The following is a 19,560-nucleotide window of genomic DNA, read 5'->3' on the forward strand; positions in this document are numbered from 1 at the left end:
GTAAAATCATTGGGGAAGCCAAGCCCCCCAAAAATATTACAACCCACAGTATGTGCTGTGATCATTGCGTTGTTCTCTCTGTAACCTGTCAGTTCATATGCATATTGCATGTAACAAAAGTCCACAAAACATATTGCATGTAACAAACAGTTACATGACCGACAGCATGGTCAAGCAAGGTAATGTTTCCCGACATTTTCGGACTACTAAACAACTATTGATTTAGAACCAAGTAGAGTTACCGCAAGATGCAAAGAAAACAGGAGCTGCCTTCAATACTCCAGCACCATTTCTACTTCAACATCATCTAATCACCTATGCTTAGTCTAATATGGTGACAACTAAAAGATACCAAATTATTTAGTCCAATCAACGTAAGGTAAATAGGATGTGGCTGATTTCTCTCTGTGTGTGTGCGCAAGTAGGAAAAACATGTTGACTCACCCTACTTGTAGAGAAACGCCAATGCCATCCTCCTCTTTCATGTTGCCTAAACAGTCTGTGACTATCATACAGCACATGCTTTTAGTTTTTGTTGTCCTAGGCTACCTGGTTAAAATGTTTGTTCGCCAGACTAACTTCCTTTCATGGGCATTGATGTGCCAGGCCAGCTAGTAAACATTAGCATACTACATCAAGCTATGTATTGAACTTCCATCCTCTCAGGCCAGGGGTACAATGTATGAATTAATCGTTGGATCTGAATCGCCGTTATAATCATTGGCGAGTACTGCAAATTAAGTAAAACCACAAGTCCAAATCTCCATCCATGGCTAATTTAGGAAAGGGACGATTTTAGCTTACTAGCTTGCCACCAGAGGACAACAACACAACGAGATGCAACAATCCGGTCAATGATGTTTGGCTTCTGAAGTGATTGGTCTGAAGCCAAATCCAAACTGGCTTCCTTTGACACATTTCTTTGTTGCGCCAGGACCATTCACAGCTCAGCTCACTCAGTTCAGGTTGTCTAATATTCTATAATGTTTTTTATCAAGGGAGGCCAAATGCTCGCTGGCTTCCTTGGCATTCAGTGCTACAGGCGGAAACAATGTCATACTCTTTCTGAGCAGACAGCATCAGATAGATACGCTACACATACTGAGACAGAGGGGTGCTGTTTCATTCGCTCAGATGCTTTCGGCGGTGAGATACACTGCATGATCAAAGGTTTGTGGACACCTGCTCGTCAAACATTTAATTTCAAAATCATGGTTATTAACATGGAGTAGGTTCCCCTTTGCTGCTATAACAACCTCCACTCTTCTGGGAAGGCTTTCCACTGCTGGAACATTGTTGCGGGGACTTGCTTCTATTCAGCCACACGAGCATTAGTGAGGTCGGGCACTGATGTTGACCGATTAGGCCTGGCTCGCAGTTGGCGTTCCAAATTCATCCGAAAAGTATTTGAGTGGTTGAGGTCAGGACTCTGTGCAGGCCAGTCAAGTTCTTCCACATCAATCTCGACAAATCATTACTGTATGCACCTTGCTTTGTGCACTGGGGCATTGTCATGCTGAAACCGGAAAGGGCCTTCTCCAAACTGTTGCCACAAAGTTGGAAGCACAGAATTGTCTAGAATGTCATTGTATGCTGTAGCGTTAAGATTTACCTTCACTGGAACTAAGAGGCCAAGCACGAAACATGAAAAACAGCCCCAGAATATTATTCCTCCTCCACCAAACTTTACAGTTGGTACTATTCTTTCGGGCAGGTAGAGTTCTCCTGGCATCCTAAATTCGTCCGTCGGACTGCAGGATGGTGAAGCGTGTTTCAGCACTCCAGAGAACGTGTTTCCAGTCCAATGGCGGCGAGCTTTACACCACTCTAGCCGACGCTTGATGTTGCGCATGGTGATCTTAGGCTTGTGTGCCACTGCTCGGGCCATGGAAACCCATTTCATGAAGCTCCCGACGAACAGTTCTTGTACTGACATTGCTTCCAGAGGCAGTTTGGAACTCGGTAGTGAGAAGATTTTACACGCTTCAGCACTCGACGGTCCCTTTCTGTAAGCTTGTGTGGCCTACCACTTCGCAGCTGAGCCGTTGTTGCTCCTGGACGTTTACACTTCACAATTAATAGCACTTACAGTTGACAGCTCTAGCAGGGCAGAAATTTGACGAACTGACTTGTTGGAAAGGTGCCATCCTATGACTGTGCCACTTCGAAAGTTCCCATTGGGAATTTTAAGGACATTTATGAAACAGAGAGACGAAAGAGAAGCCTGGCATCTATGAACACACACCACTGCACATTAGTGAACTCAAGCAATAATAATGTCATTTTCATCAAAATGATAGATACTGCAAGGACCGTCTTTATCTCTAAATGTCCAAGTGCCTCAGTAGAAGTGCCTGTATTGGAATCATAGTTTTCATCTCCCAGTATCATCAACGTTGTGAACTCTATGTGAACCCTATTTTCCACACTGTTCTGATTCCTATGGCACCCTATCCACCACAAAACTACCATCTCCATATCAAACAAGCAAAAAACTCAAATGTCACTTTATTCAACCCCGCCTTTCATTGTAAAACAAGACATTTTCCATTCAAAGGAACGGGCGTCTAGATGGACACATACTCATACACACGCACGAACGCAAGCACGCGCACGCGCACACAGAGATGAGATGGGGTCTCTCCTCATCACAGCACTGTAAACAATAATCTCAACATCTATTCAGGTGATGGCAGCAATTCAGAATGTGCTCCCTATCTAACCTTCTCTCATCGAAAGAGACAACAAGAGATCGAGAAGAAAGAGAGAGAAAGAGGGAGATAGCAGGAGCAGCGATTGAAGGAGGGAAAGGCGGGTCAAATGAGATTTCCCTGAGGTCATAGTGAAATTAAATGAGCGATATAGAATAAAGCGAGGCGTTCACCCAGCACTGTTCACAACACAGCAGCCTGCATGCTTCCTCAGAGGACTCACTAATACCAAATTATATCACCCACACATTCTCTCTGTCATACACTCACTTTCTCACCCTCTTTCTCACACACACACGCACGCACTCTATCTTTTTGTGTTCTATTTCACTAACTCGAAGTCACTCTACCATCCTCTCCACTACCTTACTCTTTCTCCCCCACATCCTCCCTTTCTCCCCCACATCCTCCTCCCACACACACACACACACACACACACACCGGTTAGTCCTGGGGACTAGCGGTCACTCTCTAAATGACCTTTTTTTTTTTTAAACATGAATTTAACTAGGCAAATCATTTAAGAACAAATTCTTATTTACAATGACGGCCTACCCCGGCGACACCCTACAGGACTCCCAGTCAAGGCCTGATGTGATACAGCCTGGATTTGAACCAGAGACTGTAGTGATGCCTCTTGCACTGAGATGCAGTGCCTTAGACCGCGGCGCCACTCGGGAGCCAAACTAACATGTGTGCCAAAACATCCACTACAAGGGACGAGAGGAAGAAGGGGAAAGCAGGACTACATGTACCAGAGTAATTATTCTTGTTTTGATATAGCAGCCGGAACCCCAGGGGGCCTCTGATGCCTATCGGGCTGTGTGATTGCTTTGTGAGAGGACGATGTCAGAGAGAAATAAAGAGGAACTACATTATATTGTTATCACATTTCAGGTAAGACCCAGATGCAGACAATGTCAAAGTAACAACAGTTTATTAATCGATCAGGGGCAGGCAAAAGACAGGTCCAGGGCAGGCAGATGGGGAAGATGGGAGACACCTGGAGGGGGGTGGAGACAATCACAAAGACAGGTGAGACAGATCACGGTGTGACAATTGTGAGCCTTGCTGTTTTTATAAAGGCTTATGGTTTAATCAGACAGGACGAGATGAGGAAGACAGAGTAGCGGGATTTCCGGGGCGCCATTTGTCACGCAACACCGGCCCAAGTCCATTGAAGAGATTATGACAGCATGCTGGGTTGAGTGTTGTAGTAGGATACATTTATCAACAGACATATGGAAATACTTACAAAAAAGGAAACATTAACAGTTATATTTGAGTACACTTCATGTCATAAATCGGATTTTAGAATATATATTTTCTTCAAAATAATATATATATTTTTTTTACTTTGGCAGAGTTGAGGAAATAAATGAAATTAGGGAAGACAAGTACAGTGGGGCAAAAAAGTATTTAGTCAGCCACCAATTGTGCAAGTTCTCCCACTTAAAAAGATGAGAGAGGCCTGTAATTTTCATCATAGATACACTTCAACTATGACAGACAAAATGAGAAAAAAAATCCAGAAAATCACATTGTAGGATTTTTAATGAATTTATTTGCAAATTATGGTGGAAAATAAGTATTTGGTCACCTACAAACAAGCAAGATTTCTGGCTCTCACAGACCTGTAACTTCTTCTTTAAGAGGCTCCTCTGTCCTCCACTCGTTACCTGTATTAATGGCACCTGTTTGAACTTGTTATCAGTATAAAAGACACCTGCCCACAACCTCAAACAGTCACACTCCAAACTCCACTATGGCCAAGACCAAAGAGCTGTCAAAGAACACCAGAAACAAAATTGTAGACCTGCACCAGGCTGGGAAGACTGAATCTGCAATAGGTAAGCAGCTTGGTTTGAAGAAATCAACTGTGGGAGCAATTATTAGGAAATGGAAGACATACAAGACCACTGATAATCTCCCTCGATCTGGGGCTCCACGCAAGATCTCACCCCGTGGGGTCAAAATGATCACAAGAGCAAAAATCCCAGAACCACACGGGGGGACCTAGTGAATGACCTGCAGAGAGCTGGGACCAAAGTAACAAAGCCTACCATCAGTAGCACACTACGCCGCCAGGGACTCAAATCCTGCAGTGCCAGACGTGTCCCCCTGCTTAAGCCAGTACATGTCCAGGCCCGTCTGAAGTTTGCTAGAGAGCATTTGGATGATCCAGAAGAAGATTGGGAGAATGTCATATGGTCAGATGAAACCAAAATATAACTTTTTGGTAAAAACTCAACTCGTCGTGTTTGGAGGACAAAGAATGCTGAGTTGCATCCAAAGAACACCATACCTACTGTAAAGCATGGGGGTGGAAACATCATGCTTTGGGGCTGTTTTTCTGCAAAGGGACCAGGACGACTGATCCGTGTAAAGGACAGAATGAATGGGGCCATGTATCGTGAGATTTTGAGTGAAAACCTCCTTCCATCAGCAAGGGCATTGAAGATGAAACGTGGCTGGGTCTTTCAGCATGACAATGATCCCAAACACACCGCCCGGGCAACGAAGGAGTGGCTTCGTAAGAAGCATTTCAAGGTCCTGGAGTGGCCTAGCCAGTCTCCAGATCTCAACCCCATAGAAAATCTTTGGAGGGAGTTGAAAGTCCGTGTTGCCCAGCAACAGCCCCAAAACATCACTGCTCCAGAGGAGATCTGCATGGAGGAATGGTCCAAAATACCAGCAACAGTGTGTGACAACCTTGTGAAGACTTACAGAAAACGTTTGACCTCTGTCATTGCCAACAAAGGGTATATAACAAAGTATTGAGATAAACTTTTGTTATTGACCAAATACTTATTTTCCACCATAATTAGCAAATAAATTCATTAAAAATCCTACAATGTGATTTTCTGGATTTTTTTTTCTCATTTTGTCTGTCATAGTTGAAGTGTACCTATGATGAAAATTACAGGCCTCTCTCATCTTTTTAAGTGGGAGAACTTGCACAATTGGTGGCTGACTAAATACTTTTTTGCCCCACTGTACATTGAGAGGTAGATGTGATTCATGTGCCTTTATATGAAAAGAAAAGAGGGAAATTGAAAGGGTGTTGACATTGGCAGTGGGTATAAAAATAGCCGCGTCTTCAAATATCTTCCTGTCGAAATATTGAATTATGTTATATTATGCACATGTCCCCTATGGTGGACAGAACATGTTACTACTACCTTACACAGACGGAACATTTTCACCACACAATATAACAGGAAATACACACTTTTTTAAAAAACCTCAGATTGGTGATGATACAATAAAAGTCATCACGATTACACAAAATCGAATGCTTAAAACAGATCAATATATTTGGTTGAGTACCAGTGTTTTTGTCATATGCGACTGTTTGTGGCAGAACCCTGAACGCTGCTGTCATTTTCCAGAGCATGGTGGCAACAAAATGTTTTGTCTGGCCTCAATACCACACACAGATTTGAAGCTCAAACTATCACTCAAATGAAAGACAACTCCTGTTGCTATTTAGAAATCAATGTGGGAATTCGATTTGTTGAAATTATACAGTCAAAAAAGTGTCATTTCCTTTTTCTGTACAGGCCATCTACCGTGAACATCTCCCCACACAGATATGAGTTGATAAATGGCTAATACAGGTTCTCATCTAGTAGTACACCAAAGTTATTTGAGGTTTGTCTGTTAGAAGAGTGCAAACGGTACATGTTGCCACAATTATTGTCCTAGATCCATTGATTTCAATACAATATCGATGTGAGTGATACATTTGTGCTCGCTATTGATTAAAGTGGAACAAGCTAATACATTTCAGTGTAGAGCGACCGCTTGGTAAACATTGGTGAGTGAGCAGTTTTTTTAGGTATTAATACAAGTAGTCTGAACACAAGAATTACACATGTGTTGGGAGTCATTTTTATGTCTTGGTCTTCAACATATCACACATTTCTGCATATTGATATGAATTTGGACATTTAAAACCAGTGTTTGATATTTGGCTATAAATCAAAAAAAAACATGACAACAGGAAACGGCAACAGCATCAGTTTCAACTTATGTTTAAGTAAAATAAATGGTTGTTTTAACATAATTTTTTTACAGGATTCTACTTAATCAGGTAAAAACTACTGAATGATTTCTTGATTTTGATGATATTACTGAAATCGTGAAAAACGTGTTGGTCTTGCATACTTATGGACAGGGAAAAACACTCAAAGTAGAAAACAACCATTAAAATACAAGCTGATGCATCCCCTTTCAAGAGGAAATAAAACAACTTTCCTCAATTGCCTGGATGAGATAAGGGATTACGATCTGTCTGAGGAGGAGAAAATAGGGAAACAAGATGCATGAAAGGCAAAGAGGTTGACACAGTCTTCCGTTAACTTCTCTCCTCTCCGATAGAGTAGTTGCAGTATTGGTTTTGGCACTAACAGTAACAGAGTTGTGACTCTTCAGAAAAACGTTATTCTTCAACTAAGAGCAGAATAAGTGGTGCTACAGTGACAAAAATTCCCCCAGGATGCCATTTTTTCAATGCACCGTAAGCCTGGAGTGTATCTTGTAGCTGTGAGACGTGACCTTGACTGTGTGTTGTGTACAAAACAGCAGAGAAGACGGTCTTATCGGCCCCTACCCTGTGCTGATGAAGAGATGATAGCATTACAACACAGTAGAGAGAAGGTTATTTTCAGACCTCCATGAATCTGGCCTCTTGTTAAGGATACAGGGATCCTGTGTGTGTATTTATTTTCTCTCATTCTCCCCTCACAGGTGGCAATCATCATTCCCCAATCAGTCATCAATCTGAAGACACACCTCCTCTCTCTCTCTCTCTCTCTCTCTCTCACTCACTCACTCACTCACTCACTCACTCACTCACTCACTCACTCACTCACTCACTCACTCACTCACTCACTCACTCACTCACTCACTCACTCACTCACTCACTCACTCACTCACACACTCACACACTCACACACTCACACACTCTCTCTCTCTCTCTCTCTCTCTCTCTCACTTTGTCCGTTACCCTGTGAGTATTGGATTTGTTATGGTGTTTGACTGTTTGTTTGATGATGGGAAAGGGGGTACCAAGACAAGTCGCCCATGGGCATACACTACCCGTAGGAATACTTTGTCTGAGAACACTAGTTAGAACTGGGCGGACCACCCACTATTTTTGGTTAGTTAGTTAGCTGTATTGAAGTAGGTTAGTCTAGCTTAGGGGTATTTTTGGATATTTGTTTCTTTCCTTGGGTCCAGCTCAGTCCCTTTTCCCGCTCCCCATTACCGTGTGTTTACAAATAAACCATGAGTGTTAGATGGTAATTTAGTGGTGTGTGGTTTTTCGTTCTCACTGTTTCGTTTTCACTATTCTACTTTGCATGAGTTATGTTATGGGTCTCGTTACCATCCCCGTAGACTGCCGGGCCAAAGGGATTCGTAACACCTCTCCTCCCTTTTACTTTCCCTCTCAATATCTCTCTCCCCCTCTCAAGGCTGTCAGTGTGAATTGAAGCAGAATCATGCTAACTCTGGAAGACATTGCTGATAGGATTGGAACCTGGTCTGGTCGTCTGCTGCAATAGCCAATCCGTGACAATGACTGATGAGTTGAACATTCTGAGATGCCGTTCTGCACACCACTGTTGTACTGTACTGTTATTTAGTTTGTTTGTGGCCCGCCTGTTAGCTTGCACGAATCTTGCCATTCTCCTACCTCTCATCAACGAGCTGTTTTCACCACAGAACTGTCCATTCTAATGTTCAATCAAATAGTAACTGAATGCCTGGATGCCTGTCTGCCTGCTTTGCATAGCAAGCCATGGCCACATGACTCGCTGTCTGTAGGAGCTCCCGAGTGGGACAGCAGTCTAAGGCACTGCATCTCAGTGCTAGAGGCGTCACTACAGACACCCTGGTTTGAATCCAGGCTGTATCACAACCGGCCATGATTGGGAGTCCCATAGGCTGGCACACAATTGGCCCAGCATCATCCAGGTTTGGCTGGTGTAGGCCGTCATTGCAAATAAGAATTTCTTGGCCCCTCAAAGTCAGAAAACTCCCCTACAACCCAGTAAGACATGACATTTGAGACTTGACTTTGCTAAGTAAACTAAATGAACGCCAACCAACACAATAAAGGACCTTTAAAGTTCACCAGGCTCAATTCAGATACATAGGAATCCCTCAACACTAGACGTTTCTAAAGTTAAATGGAGAAACAAATTAAAAGTTAAGTCATCAATGATAGGTAATAGTTCAAAGTCAGAAAGTCTCTGTTTCCCTCTCTCTGGTTCTCTCTCTCTCTTTCTCCCTCTGAGGGAGATGAGGTTGTGGCAACGCAGCAGTTTAATTTCATTTTACTTTACAACCTGCCCATCCAGGTACAAATGGTGCTAATCAATCACACAGACAGTGTGATTAAACCACCTTAGCGTAGCTATTCAGATTATATTAGCTTCAACTTTGGCTTAACATAGGCTGTGTAAAAATGTTAGCTTGGCTCACCCTCTCAACTGACCGTAGTATTAGCAAAATGAGGACAACAACACTCTCGAAACGTAAGCCTCCGGAAACAGTGAGTTAATTAAACCCCTTCAAAACCAGTAAATAGCAGACACACACTCCTAATCACTCCTTTTAATTATATACTTCACTCCGTTTTAATTATATACTTAAATACAACATATTGTTGTAGCTTCTCCCCACACTGTGAAGAAAATGACAACTGTTGCAGGGAGATAAAAGTAGAGTGATTAAAAAAAGGCCACAAAGTGCTCTCTTCTCGTCCCTCTCTCTCCCCCTACGCCTCTCTCTCCCGCTCTAAAATCGGTTAATTTAATAAAGCTGATTGATGAGTTTAATCAGTGAGACGCTTACACGGGGCTTTTATTGGATAATTGAATGCGTGATTAATAAAAGCTATTATCAGCAGACAAAAACACAGACACAATCGACAAACTCGCTGGAGGAGAAGAGCACTGTCGGGCAACACCTGCCCCGGAATAACAAAATGTCTTCCTTTTCCGCCCTTTCATTTGTTTACATTCATCTATATGTACTGTAAACAACTAGCTGTATTCATAAAAACAGAGGATAAATGATGTTGACTTGGTGATATAAGGATTGATATGCCTCAATAAAAATGCAACGGTTCTATCGCTCCCTTTGAGTGATTCAGAAAATGTCTCTCTACTACCTCCTGAGCTCTTCATCTCAATCTCGCCGCTTCTTCGCCTGTCTCTCCATTAACATCACCCTTCTCTCGCACTCCTCTCTCACTTCCTCTCTGTCGCTCTTTCTGTCTCCTTGATTTCTCAGACCGTCATCTCATCATCCTTTTTCTTCCTCTCCTTTCCACTCTGCTCCAGCCCTCCTATATCCTCCTCTTTATTCACAGGAGTGGCTTAGCTTACTTATTTCCTCTTTCCTTCCTTCCGGACATTTCCCTGTACCTTCCTAAGCCTCCATTCAGACCTCCAATGTCCATATAGCCATACATGTACTGTATGTATAGCACACTGAAATAAAAAAGCAACATGTAAAGTGTTGGTCCCATGTTTCATGAGCTGAAATAAAAGATCCCAGAAATGTTCCATACGCACTAAAAGCTTCCTTCTCTCATATTTTGAGCAGAAATTTGTTTACATCCCTGTTAGTGAGATTTTCTCCTTTGCCAAGATAATCCTTATCCTGACAGGTGTGGCATATCAAGAATCATTGTGCTGGGGACAATAAAAGGCTTCTCTAAAATGTACAGTTTTGTCACACAACACAATGTTACAGATGTCTCAACTTTTGAGGGAGCGTGCAATTGGCATGGTGACTTCAGGATTGTTCCCCAGAGCTGCTGCCAGATAATTGAATGTTGATTTCTCTACCGTAAGACGCCTCTAATGTCGTTTTAGAGAATTTGGCAGTACGTCATGTGGGCGAGCGGTTTGCTGATGTCAACGTTGTGAACAGAGTGCCCCATGGTGGCGGTGGTGTTATGGTATGGGCAGGCATGAGCTACGGACAACGAAAATAATTGAATTTTATTGATGGCAATTTGAATGCACAGAGATACCGTGATGAGATCCTGAGGCCCATTGTCGTGCCATTCATCCGCCGCCATCACCTCATGTTTCAGCATGATGATTCACAGCCCCATGTCGCAAGGATCTGTACACAATTCCTGGAAGCAGGCATGGTAATGACTGTGTAAAAGTTGTGTTACAGTACTGACCGTACAGTGTCTGTTACGGTAAGGATGGCGCAGTGGTTGTGTTACGGTACTGATTGAGCAGTGGTTGTGTTATGGTACTGACCGTACAGTGGCTGTGTTACGGTACTGATTGAGCAGTGGTTGTGTTATGGTACTGACCTTGCAGTGGTTGTGCTGCTGCAGCAGGGTGGGGACATCTCCTCCTATGGGCATCTGTTTGGCCAGTTCCTTCTCCTTCAGACAGATCCACCTCCACAGCTCCTCCAGCAGGCTCTGAAGACGACTCCAACGCTCCGCACTCGCCTCCAGGTGAGCCCTGGAAACAAATGGCCATAACATGGTTAAAATATGGTTATAACACAGTCACAACCCAGGTAAAATATGTTCACAATACGGCTATAACCTGGTCATAACATGGTTAAAACACAGTTACAACCCAGGCGGAAAATATGTTCACAATACGGTTATAACCTGGTCGAAAAATGGTTACAAGAATGTTATGACATGGTCAGGTCCATCTCCATGTAAAAAGTAAGTTGCACAAGTCTTGTATTGGCTAGTGTGTGCCGGAACGACTCAGAGGAGCAGGAGCCTCCTATCTCCTGGGTTCTGTAGCCTGAGGCACAAGTATACCCCCTGGACAGGACTCTAGTCTATCGCCTGGCCATACCCCCAATCTATCTCCTTAATGCTGAGTAAGCAAGTAGAGAAGCACCGGGTCCCATTTCTTAAGTCTTTACATGGTATGACTCTCAGGGCAACACACAAACCTCAAGGCCTCTAAGTTTATCTCCATATAAGCAGCAGGTTAAACCAGCCATACAAGTCCTACTGGTTACTACAACAGAATAACATGGTCAGACCATGGCTAGACTGGTGAGGTTGGGGTGGATTGGTGTGTCAACCATTACAGTTGGCCGCATTTCAAAGTAGCAAGTTTGCTGGATATCTCTTGTCCAACATCTTGAAGCATTAAGACCTGGAGACAAAGTGAGCATTAGAGGGAAAATCTACTCTCTCTGGAGGGCAGCCAAAACCACTTATATTGGAGTGTATGTGCGTTGGTGCCTCGTGTGCATCAAAGTGTGTGGATATATAGCATAATGTGTATTATTATTTAATGTGTGTGTTCTTAAATGTTTTGTTTTGACATCCTCCGCTCACCATAATGCGTCTGACCATTATGTACAGCAGCAAAGTTTCATAGCAGCTACTCATTATTATTATGTACAGTAATTAAGACATAATGTGCTCTAAATAGTACACACATTGCAGCACACACACCCACGCGCTCGCATGCACAGGCACAGTGCATGCACGAACACAGCACACACACACACGCGCACAACCTGCTGACAGCTCAGCCTTGCCTCCATCCTATGGAGATACACAGAGTTACATGGTTTATAGGGAATAATAGTGCTCTTATGAATATGCTGTTACTTTCTATCTTTATGGAACTTTGCAGTGTTTCTGTCTTATCTCACTCCATCTGTGTCTCTTTTGCCTAGTAGTAGTTGGGGCTTTCAGGCTGTGAAGTGTTGATCTTCACCTGCTCCTACCTTCGCCTCGCATAACATATTTTACCCTCGCTCTGCATCTATCTCTTGATCTATTGTTTTCTAGTACGCTGTAACCTTCCTTCGCTATTCCTCACATATTACTTATCTCCTTTGCTCACCACACCTTTTCTTCCCCTTCACAGCCGTTGCTCCTATCAACATCTCCATCTTGCCCCTGCCACCTTCACTCTCTCCCTCCATCTCTCTTTCACTCTATGAATATCTTCCACTCTCTCCGTCTCTCTCTTTATTTATGCCAAGGTTGTGGTCGCTCCTCCACTGTTCAGGTCCTGGAGAGTTCCGTGACGCCATATTGGTTCCAACTCTCATCGGAGGCAAGTAAAGCATACATGCTCTAGTTACAGTTTATTGAGTGGTTTAATCAACAAACAAGTCAGCATGGTTATGACATGGTTTAGAACACCTACTCATTTAAGGGTTTTTCTTTATTTTTCTTTATTTTTACATTGTAGCATAATAGTGAAGACATCAAAACCAAAAAAGTGTTTAACAAATCAAAATATATTTTATGTGAGATTCTTCAAATAGCCACCCTTTAACCTTGATGACAGCTTTGAACACTTAGCATTCTCTCAACCAGCTTCATGAGGTAGTCACCTGGAATGCATTTCAATTAACATGTGTGCCTTCTTAAAAGGTCATTTGTGGAATTTATTTTCATCATAATGCGTTTCAGTTGTTGTGACAAGGTAGGGGCGGTATACAGAAGATAGCCCTATTTGGTAAAATACCAAGTCCATATAATGGCAAGAACAGCTCAAATAAGCAAAGAGAAAAAATAGTCAATCATCACTTTAACAAATGAAGGTCAGTCAATAAGGAACATTTCAAGAACTTTGAACGTTTCTTCAAGCGCAGTCGCAAAAACCATCAAGCGCTATGATGAAACTGGCTTTCATGAGGACCGCCACAGGAACGGAAGCCGCAGAGTTACCTCTGCTGCAGAGGATAGGTTCATTAGTTACCAGCCTCAGAAATTGCAGCCCAAATAAATGCTTCACAAAGTTCAAGTGACAGACAGACACATCTCAACATCAACTGTTTGGAGGAGACTGTGTGAATCAGGCCTTCTTGGTCTATTGCTGCGAAGAAACCACTAATAAGGACACCAATAAGAAGAAGAGACTTGCTTGAGCCAAGAAACACGAGCAATGGACATTAGACCGATGGAAATCTGTCCTTTGGTCTTGAGTCCAAATTGGAGATTTTTGGTTCCAACCGTGTCATTGTGAGACGTGGTGTGGGTGAACAGATGATCTCCACATGTGTGGTTCCCACCGTAAAGCATGGAGGAGGAGGTGTTATGGTGTGGGGGTGCTTTGCTGGTGACACTGTCTGTGATTTATTTAGAATTCAAGGCACACTTAACCAGCATGGCTACCACAGCATTCTGCAGCGATACGCCATCCCATCTGGTTTGGGCTTAGTTTGTTAGTTAGTTTGGGCCATCCAAGATGGCGTAGCAGTCATACGTCTTTGTCCTGTTGTGTCCCTTGTATATATCTTTTTACATCTTTTTCTTCGCATATCTTTTAAAAATATTTTCCTAAACCTCAACTTCTAAATACTCTCCTGCAACCCGCCTCACCCAATGTGGCGTGGATCTGTTTTTTTTCTAAAGTATTTCTATTTACTTCGGATCTGGAATCCCTCAACTGAAGCTAGCCAGCTAACTACCTACCAGCTATCAGTCAGCAAACCATTGCTAGCGGTCATCAGCTAACCTTTAGCTCGGAAAGCTCTCGCCAGTTCGAACAACGTGACTCAAACCAGAGCATAACGGGCCTACTTTTTTATTTATATATTTATTTTCCCCCTCCATATCCCCGGATTCCTACCGCAAACTCGGAGCATTTTCATCTGGATCTTCGCAACTAGCTAACCGCAATCCCGCAATCCCGGGTGAACAGAAAGGCTCTGAAGCAACGAACCGCCCTTGCTGTCTCTGCCTGGCCGGTTCCCCTCTCTCCACTGGGATTCTCTGCCTCTAACCCTATTACAGGGGCTGAGTCACTGGCTTACTGGTGCTCTTTCATGCCGTCCCTAGGAGGGGTGCGTCACATGAGTGGGTTGAGTCACTGACGTGATCTTCCTGTCTGGGTTGGCGCCCCCCCTTGGGTTGTGCCGTGGCGGAGATCTTTGTGGGCTATACTCGGCCTTGTCGCAGGATGGTAAGTTGGTGGTTGAAGATATCCCTCTAGTGGTGTGGGGGCTGTGCTTTGGCAAAGTGGGTGGGGTTATATCCTTCCTGTTTGGCCCTGTCCGGGGGTATCATCGGATGGGGCCACAGTGTCTCCTGACCCCTCCTGTCTCAGCCTCCAGTATTTATGCTGCAGTAGTTTATGTGTCGGAGGGCTAGGGTCAGTTTGTTATATCTGGAGTACTTCTCCTGTCTTATCCAGTGTCCTGTGTGAATTTAAGTATGCTCTCTCTTATTCTCTCTTTCTTTCTTTCTCTCTCTCGGAGGACCTGAGCCCTAGGACCATGCCTCAGGACGACCTGGTATGATGACTCCTTGCTGTCCCCAGTCCACCTGGCCGTGCTGCTGCTCCAGTTTCAACTGTTCTGCCTGCGGCTATGGAACCCTGACCTGTTCACCGGACGTGCTACCTGTCCCAGACCTTCTGTTTTCAACTCTCTAGAGACCGCAAGAGCGGTAGAGATACTCTTAATGATCGGCTATGAAAAGCCAACTGACATTTACTCCTGAGGTGCTGACTTGCTGCACCCTCGAGAACTACTGTGATTATTATTATTTGACCATGCTGGTCATTTATGAACATTTGAACATCTTGGCCATGTTCTGTTATAATCTCCACCCGGCACAGCCAGAAGAGGACTGGCCACCCCTCATAGCCTGGTTCCTCTCTAGGTTTCTTCCTAGGTTTTGGCCTTTCTAGGGAGTTTTTCTAGCCACCGTGCTTCTACACCTACATTGCTTGCTGTTTGGGGTTTTAGGCTGGGTTTCTGTACAGCACTTTGAGATATCAGCTGATGTACGAAGGGCTATATAAATACATTTGATTTGATTTGACTACTCCTGGCTAGCGTTTCCATCCCGGAGCAAGCACCAATTAGCCTGAAGCTATCCCGGCTAGGGCTCCTGTGCTACCACCGAAGCCCAGTCCTGAGCTACAATATCTGGACTCCTTCTACTGCCGGTATGGGGCACGGAACCCCGCCGATCCTCTACGACTGGAATACTGACATAATCTGCCCGAGGATTCCAACAGGCCCCTCAGGCGTGACGTCCGCTGAAGGCCCATTCTGCTAACCGCGGCCTGCTAGCTACCTAGAGCTACTTGGAACCCTACTAATCCACGACTGTTCTATCGATGTCTCCGCACGAAGAGGCAAAAATAGACTTACCTCCATCGCGACATCCCCCAAAGGCCATTCTGCTAAATTGCTATCCCCGGTCTGCTAAATGCTAGCTTGCTATCCCCGGTCTGCTAACTGCTAGCTTGCTAGCCCCGGTCTGCTAACTGCTAGCTTGCTAGCCCCGGTCTGCTAACTGCTAGCGTCCTTGCCCCGGTCTGCTAACTGCTTGCTTGCTAACCTGGTCTGCTAACTGCTAGCTTGTTTAGCCCCGGCCTACTAACTGTTAGCTTGTTAGCATCGGCCTGCTAACTGTCTGAATCTCCGTGTCCCCAGTCAGCCCAACCACTCACTGGACCCATATGTTCACTTGGCTACGCATGCTTCTCTCTAATATCAATATGCCTCGTCCATTACTGTCCTGGTTAGTGATTACTGTCTTATTTCACTGTAGAGCCTCTAGCCCTGCTCAATATGCCTTAACCAACCATGTTGTTCCACCTCCTACATATGCGATGACATCACCTGGTTTAAACATCTCTAGAGACTATATCTCTCTCATCATTACTCAATGCCTAGGTTTATCTTCAATATACTCACATCCTACCTTACCTATGTCTGTACACTATGCCTTGAATCTATGCTATCGTGCCCAGAAAGCTGCTCCTTTTACTCTCTGTTCTGAACATGCTAGACGGCCAGTTCGTATAGCCTTTAGCCGTACCCGTATCCTACTTCTCCTCTGTTCCTCTGGTGATGTAGAGGTTAATCCAGGTCCTGCAGTGCGTAGCTCCACTCCCACTCCCCAGGTGCTCTCATTTGTTAAATGCTGTAACCGTAAAAGCCTTGGTTTCATGCATGTTAACATTTGAAACCTACTCCCTAAGTTTGTTTTACTCACTGCTTTAGCACACTCTGCCAACCTGGATGGCTTAGCCGTGTCTGAATTCTGGCTTAGGAAAACCACCAAAAACCCTGAAATCTCCATCCCTAACTATAACAAGATAGAACTGCCAAAGGGGGCGGTGTTGCAATCTACTGCAAAGATAGCCTGCAGAGTTCTGTATTACTATCCAAGTCTGTACCCAAACAATTAGAGCTTCTAATTCTAAAAATGCACCTTTCCAGAAACAAGTCTCTCACTGTTGCCGCTTGCTATAGACCACCCTCTGCCCCCAGCTGTGCCCTCGAACCCATATGTGAATTGATTGCCCCATATGTATCTTCTGAGCTCGTGCTACTAGGTAACCTAAACCGGGGCATGTTTAACACCATGGCCATCCTACAATCTATGCTTGATGCCCTCAATCTCACACAAATTATCAATGAACCTACCAGGTACAACCCCAAATCCGTAAACACGGGCACCCTCATAGATATCATCCTAACTAACTCACCCTCCAATTACACCTCTGCTGTTTTCATTCAAGATCTCAGTGATCACTGCCTCATTGCCTGCATCCATAATGGGTCTGCGACCAAACGACCACCCCTCATCACTGTCAAACGCTCCCTAAAACACTTCTGCGAGCAGGCCTTTCTAATCGACCTGGCCGGGGTATCCTGGAATGACATTGACCTCATCCCGTCAGTAGATGATGCCTGGTTATTCTTTAAAAGTGCCTTCTCACCATCTTAAATAAGCATGCCCCATTCAAAAAAATGTAGAACTACGAATAGATATAGTCCTTGGTTCACTCCAGACCTGTCTGCACTTGACCAGCACAAAAACATCCTGTGGTGTTCTGCGTTAGCATCTAATAGCCCCCGTGATATGTAACTTTTCAGGGAAGTTAGGAACAAATATACATAGGCAGTTAGGAAAGCTAAGGCTAGCTTTTTCAAACAGAAATTTGCATCCTGTAGTACAAACTCAAAAAAGTTCTGGGACACTGTAAAGTCCATGGAGAATAAAAGCACCTCCTCCCAGCTGCCCACTGCTCTGAGGCTAGGAAAGACTGTTACCACCGATAAATCCACTATAATTGAGAATTTCAATATTCATTTCTCTACGGCTGGCCATGCTTTCCACCTGGCTACCCCTACTCCGGTCAACTGCCCGGCACCCTCCACAGCAACCCGCCAAAGCCCCCACCATTTCTCCTTCACCCAAATCCAGATAGCTGATGTTCTGAAAGAGCTGCAAAATCTGGACCCCTACAAATCAGCCGGGCTAGACAATCTGGACCCTCTCTTTCTAAAAGTATCTGCCGAAATTGTTGCAACCCCTATTACTAGCCTGTTCAACCTCTCTTTCGTATCGTCTGAGATTCCCAAAGATTGGAAAGCTGCAGCGGTCATCCCCCTCTTGAAAGGGGGTGACACTCTAGACCCAAATTGCTACAGACCTATATCTATCCTACCCTGCCTTTCTAAGGTCTTCAAAAGCCAAGTTAACTCCCTTATCTTACCTCATTTGCACTCACTGTATATCGACTTTTTGTTTTCTTTTTTTCTACGGTATTATTGACTGTATGTTTTGTTTATTCCATGTGTAACTCTGTGTTGTTGTATGTGTCGATTACTATGCTTTATCTTTGCCAGGTCGCAGTTGCAAATGAGAACTTGTTCTCAACTAGCCTACCTGGTTAAATAAAGGTGAAATGAAGAAAAAAAAAATAGGACCATCATTTCTTTTTCAACAGGACAATGACACGTCCAGGCTGTGTAAGGGCAATTTGACCAAGAAAGAGAGTGATGGAGTGCTGTATCAGATGACCTGGCCTCCACAATCACCCAACCTCAACCAAATTGAGATGGTTTGGGATGAGTCGGAGCGCAGAGTGAAGGAAAAGCAGCCAAATGAAATTGTAACGTGCACACTTTCAGTTTCTATCGCCTAGTCATCCATTTACATCATTCATTCAGTGAGGAGAGAAACACATTAGTGCCTGGCTGGTTACCAACGTCCTACAGCGCATTTGTCTTGGCCCGTTAAGGTAGGAATAGGTGTGGAAAAAAACAGTTAAACAGGCTTTAAATACTTTTCTGTTTGTGATTAAAAGATTCGGACAACTGAGCAATGTAAAATACAAATATTTAGGAAAAGTCAGGGAAGGAGCGGGACATTTGTTTGTTTTTTGGCAGATTTTTCCCCCTATGGCGGTTCTAGTGTTAAATACTTATTTTCTGTGTATTGGAATATTTTCAAATAATGTGGCCCGAATCAACTACTTCTACTGTAAGTATTTGAAATACATTTTTTTAAATAATGGCCTATTTACAAATACATTCCAATATTCAGCTACTTGTCTTTTCAACAAAACAAAAACCTCTGAACACTTACTACGGAATGTACGTAAAAGTAATTGAGAAATAGTATTTCAACCCAGGTCTGTACAGTACTGACCATATGTTATCAGTATCTTACAGTAATGACCGTATTATGTTAGCAAAGATGTGTTGTTTAGTATTATGGGACTGACCGTATGTTGGCAGATTTGGTCTTGAGGTCGCTCCAGCGCTGGTTCATGTCGTCCAGTCGGTGCTGCAGAAACACTGCCTCCTCAGAGGTCCCCAGGGCCTTGACCATCTTGGGCCTGTTCCCGTCCACACTCTTATAGATATCATTATGGGCATCGATCTCTGCCTGGATATCCTACAGAGAAACAGAGAGAGGCTTGAGTTTGAACAAGTCTGTGCTATTCTTACAGTGTTACATAGAGTACAGAGCTTCAAAGCTGCACACGTATAATTGAATAGTAAAATCAAATCAACAAAATACTGTGCTTGTCACGTTCTATTAGCTTTAAAACGG

General features: G+C 43.9%; 1 protein-coding gene across 1 annotated transcript in view; it reads right to left on the bottom strand.

Annotated features, from left to right (window-relative positions):
- The window catches only part of LOC120023925 (utrophin-like), a 187,234-nt gene that overhangs the window by 94,047 nt on the left and 73,627 nt on the right, over window positions 1-19,560 (bottom strand). Inside the window, 2 exon segments of the mRNA XM_038968027.1 lie at window positions 11,062-11,218; window positions 19,229-19,401. Of these exon segments, the coding sequence (XP_038823955.1) occupies window positions 11,062-11,218; window positions 19,229-19,401 (330 nt within the window).

The sequence above is a fragment of the Salvelinus namaycush genome, chromosome 29, assembly GCF_016432855.1.
Source record: "Salvelinus namaycush isolate Seneca chromosome 29, SaNama_1.0, whole genome shotgun sequence".
In the NCBI taxonomy this organism is placed as follows: Eukaryota; Metazoa; Chordata; class Actinopteri; order Salmoniformes; family Salmonidae; genus Salvelinus; species Salvelinus namaycush.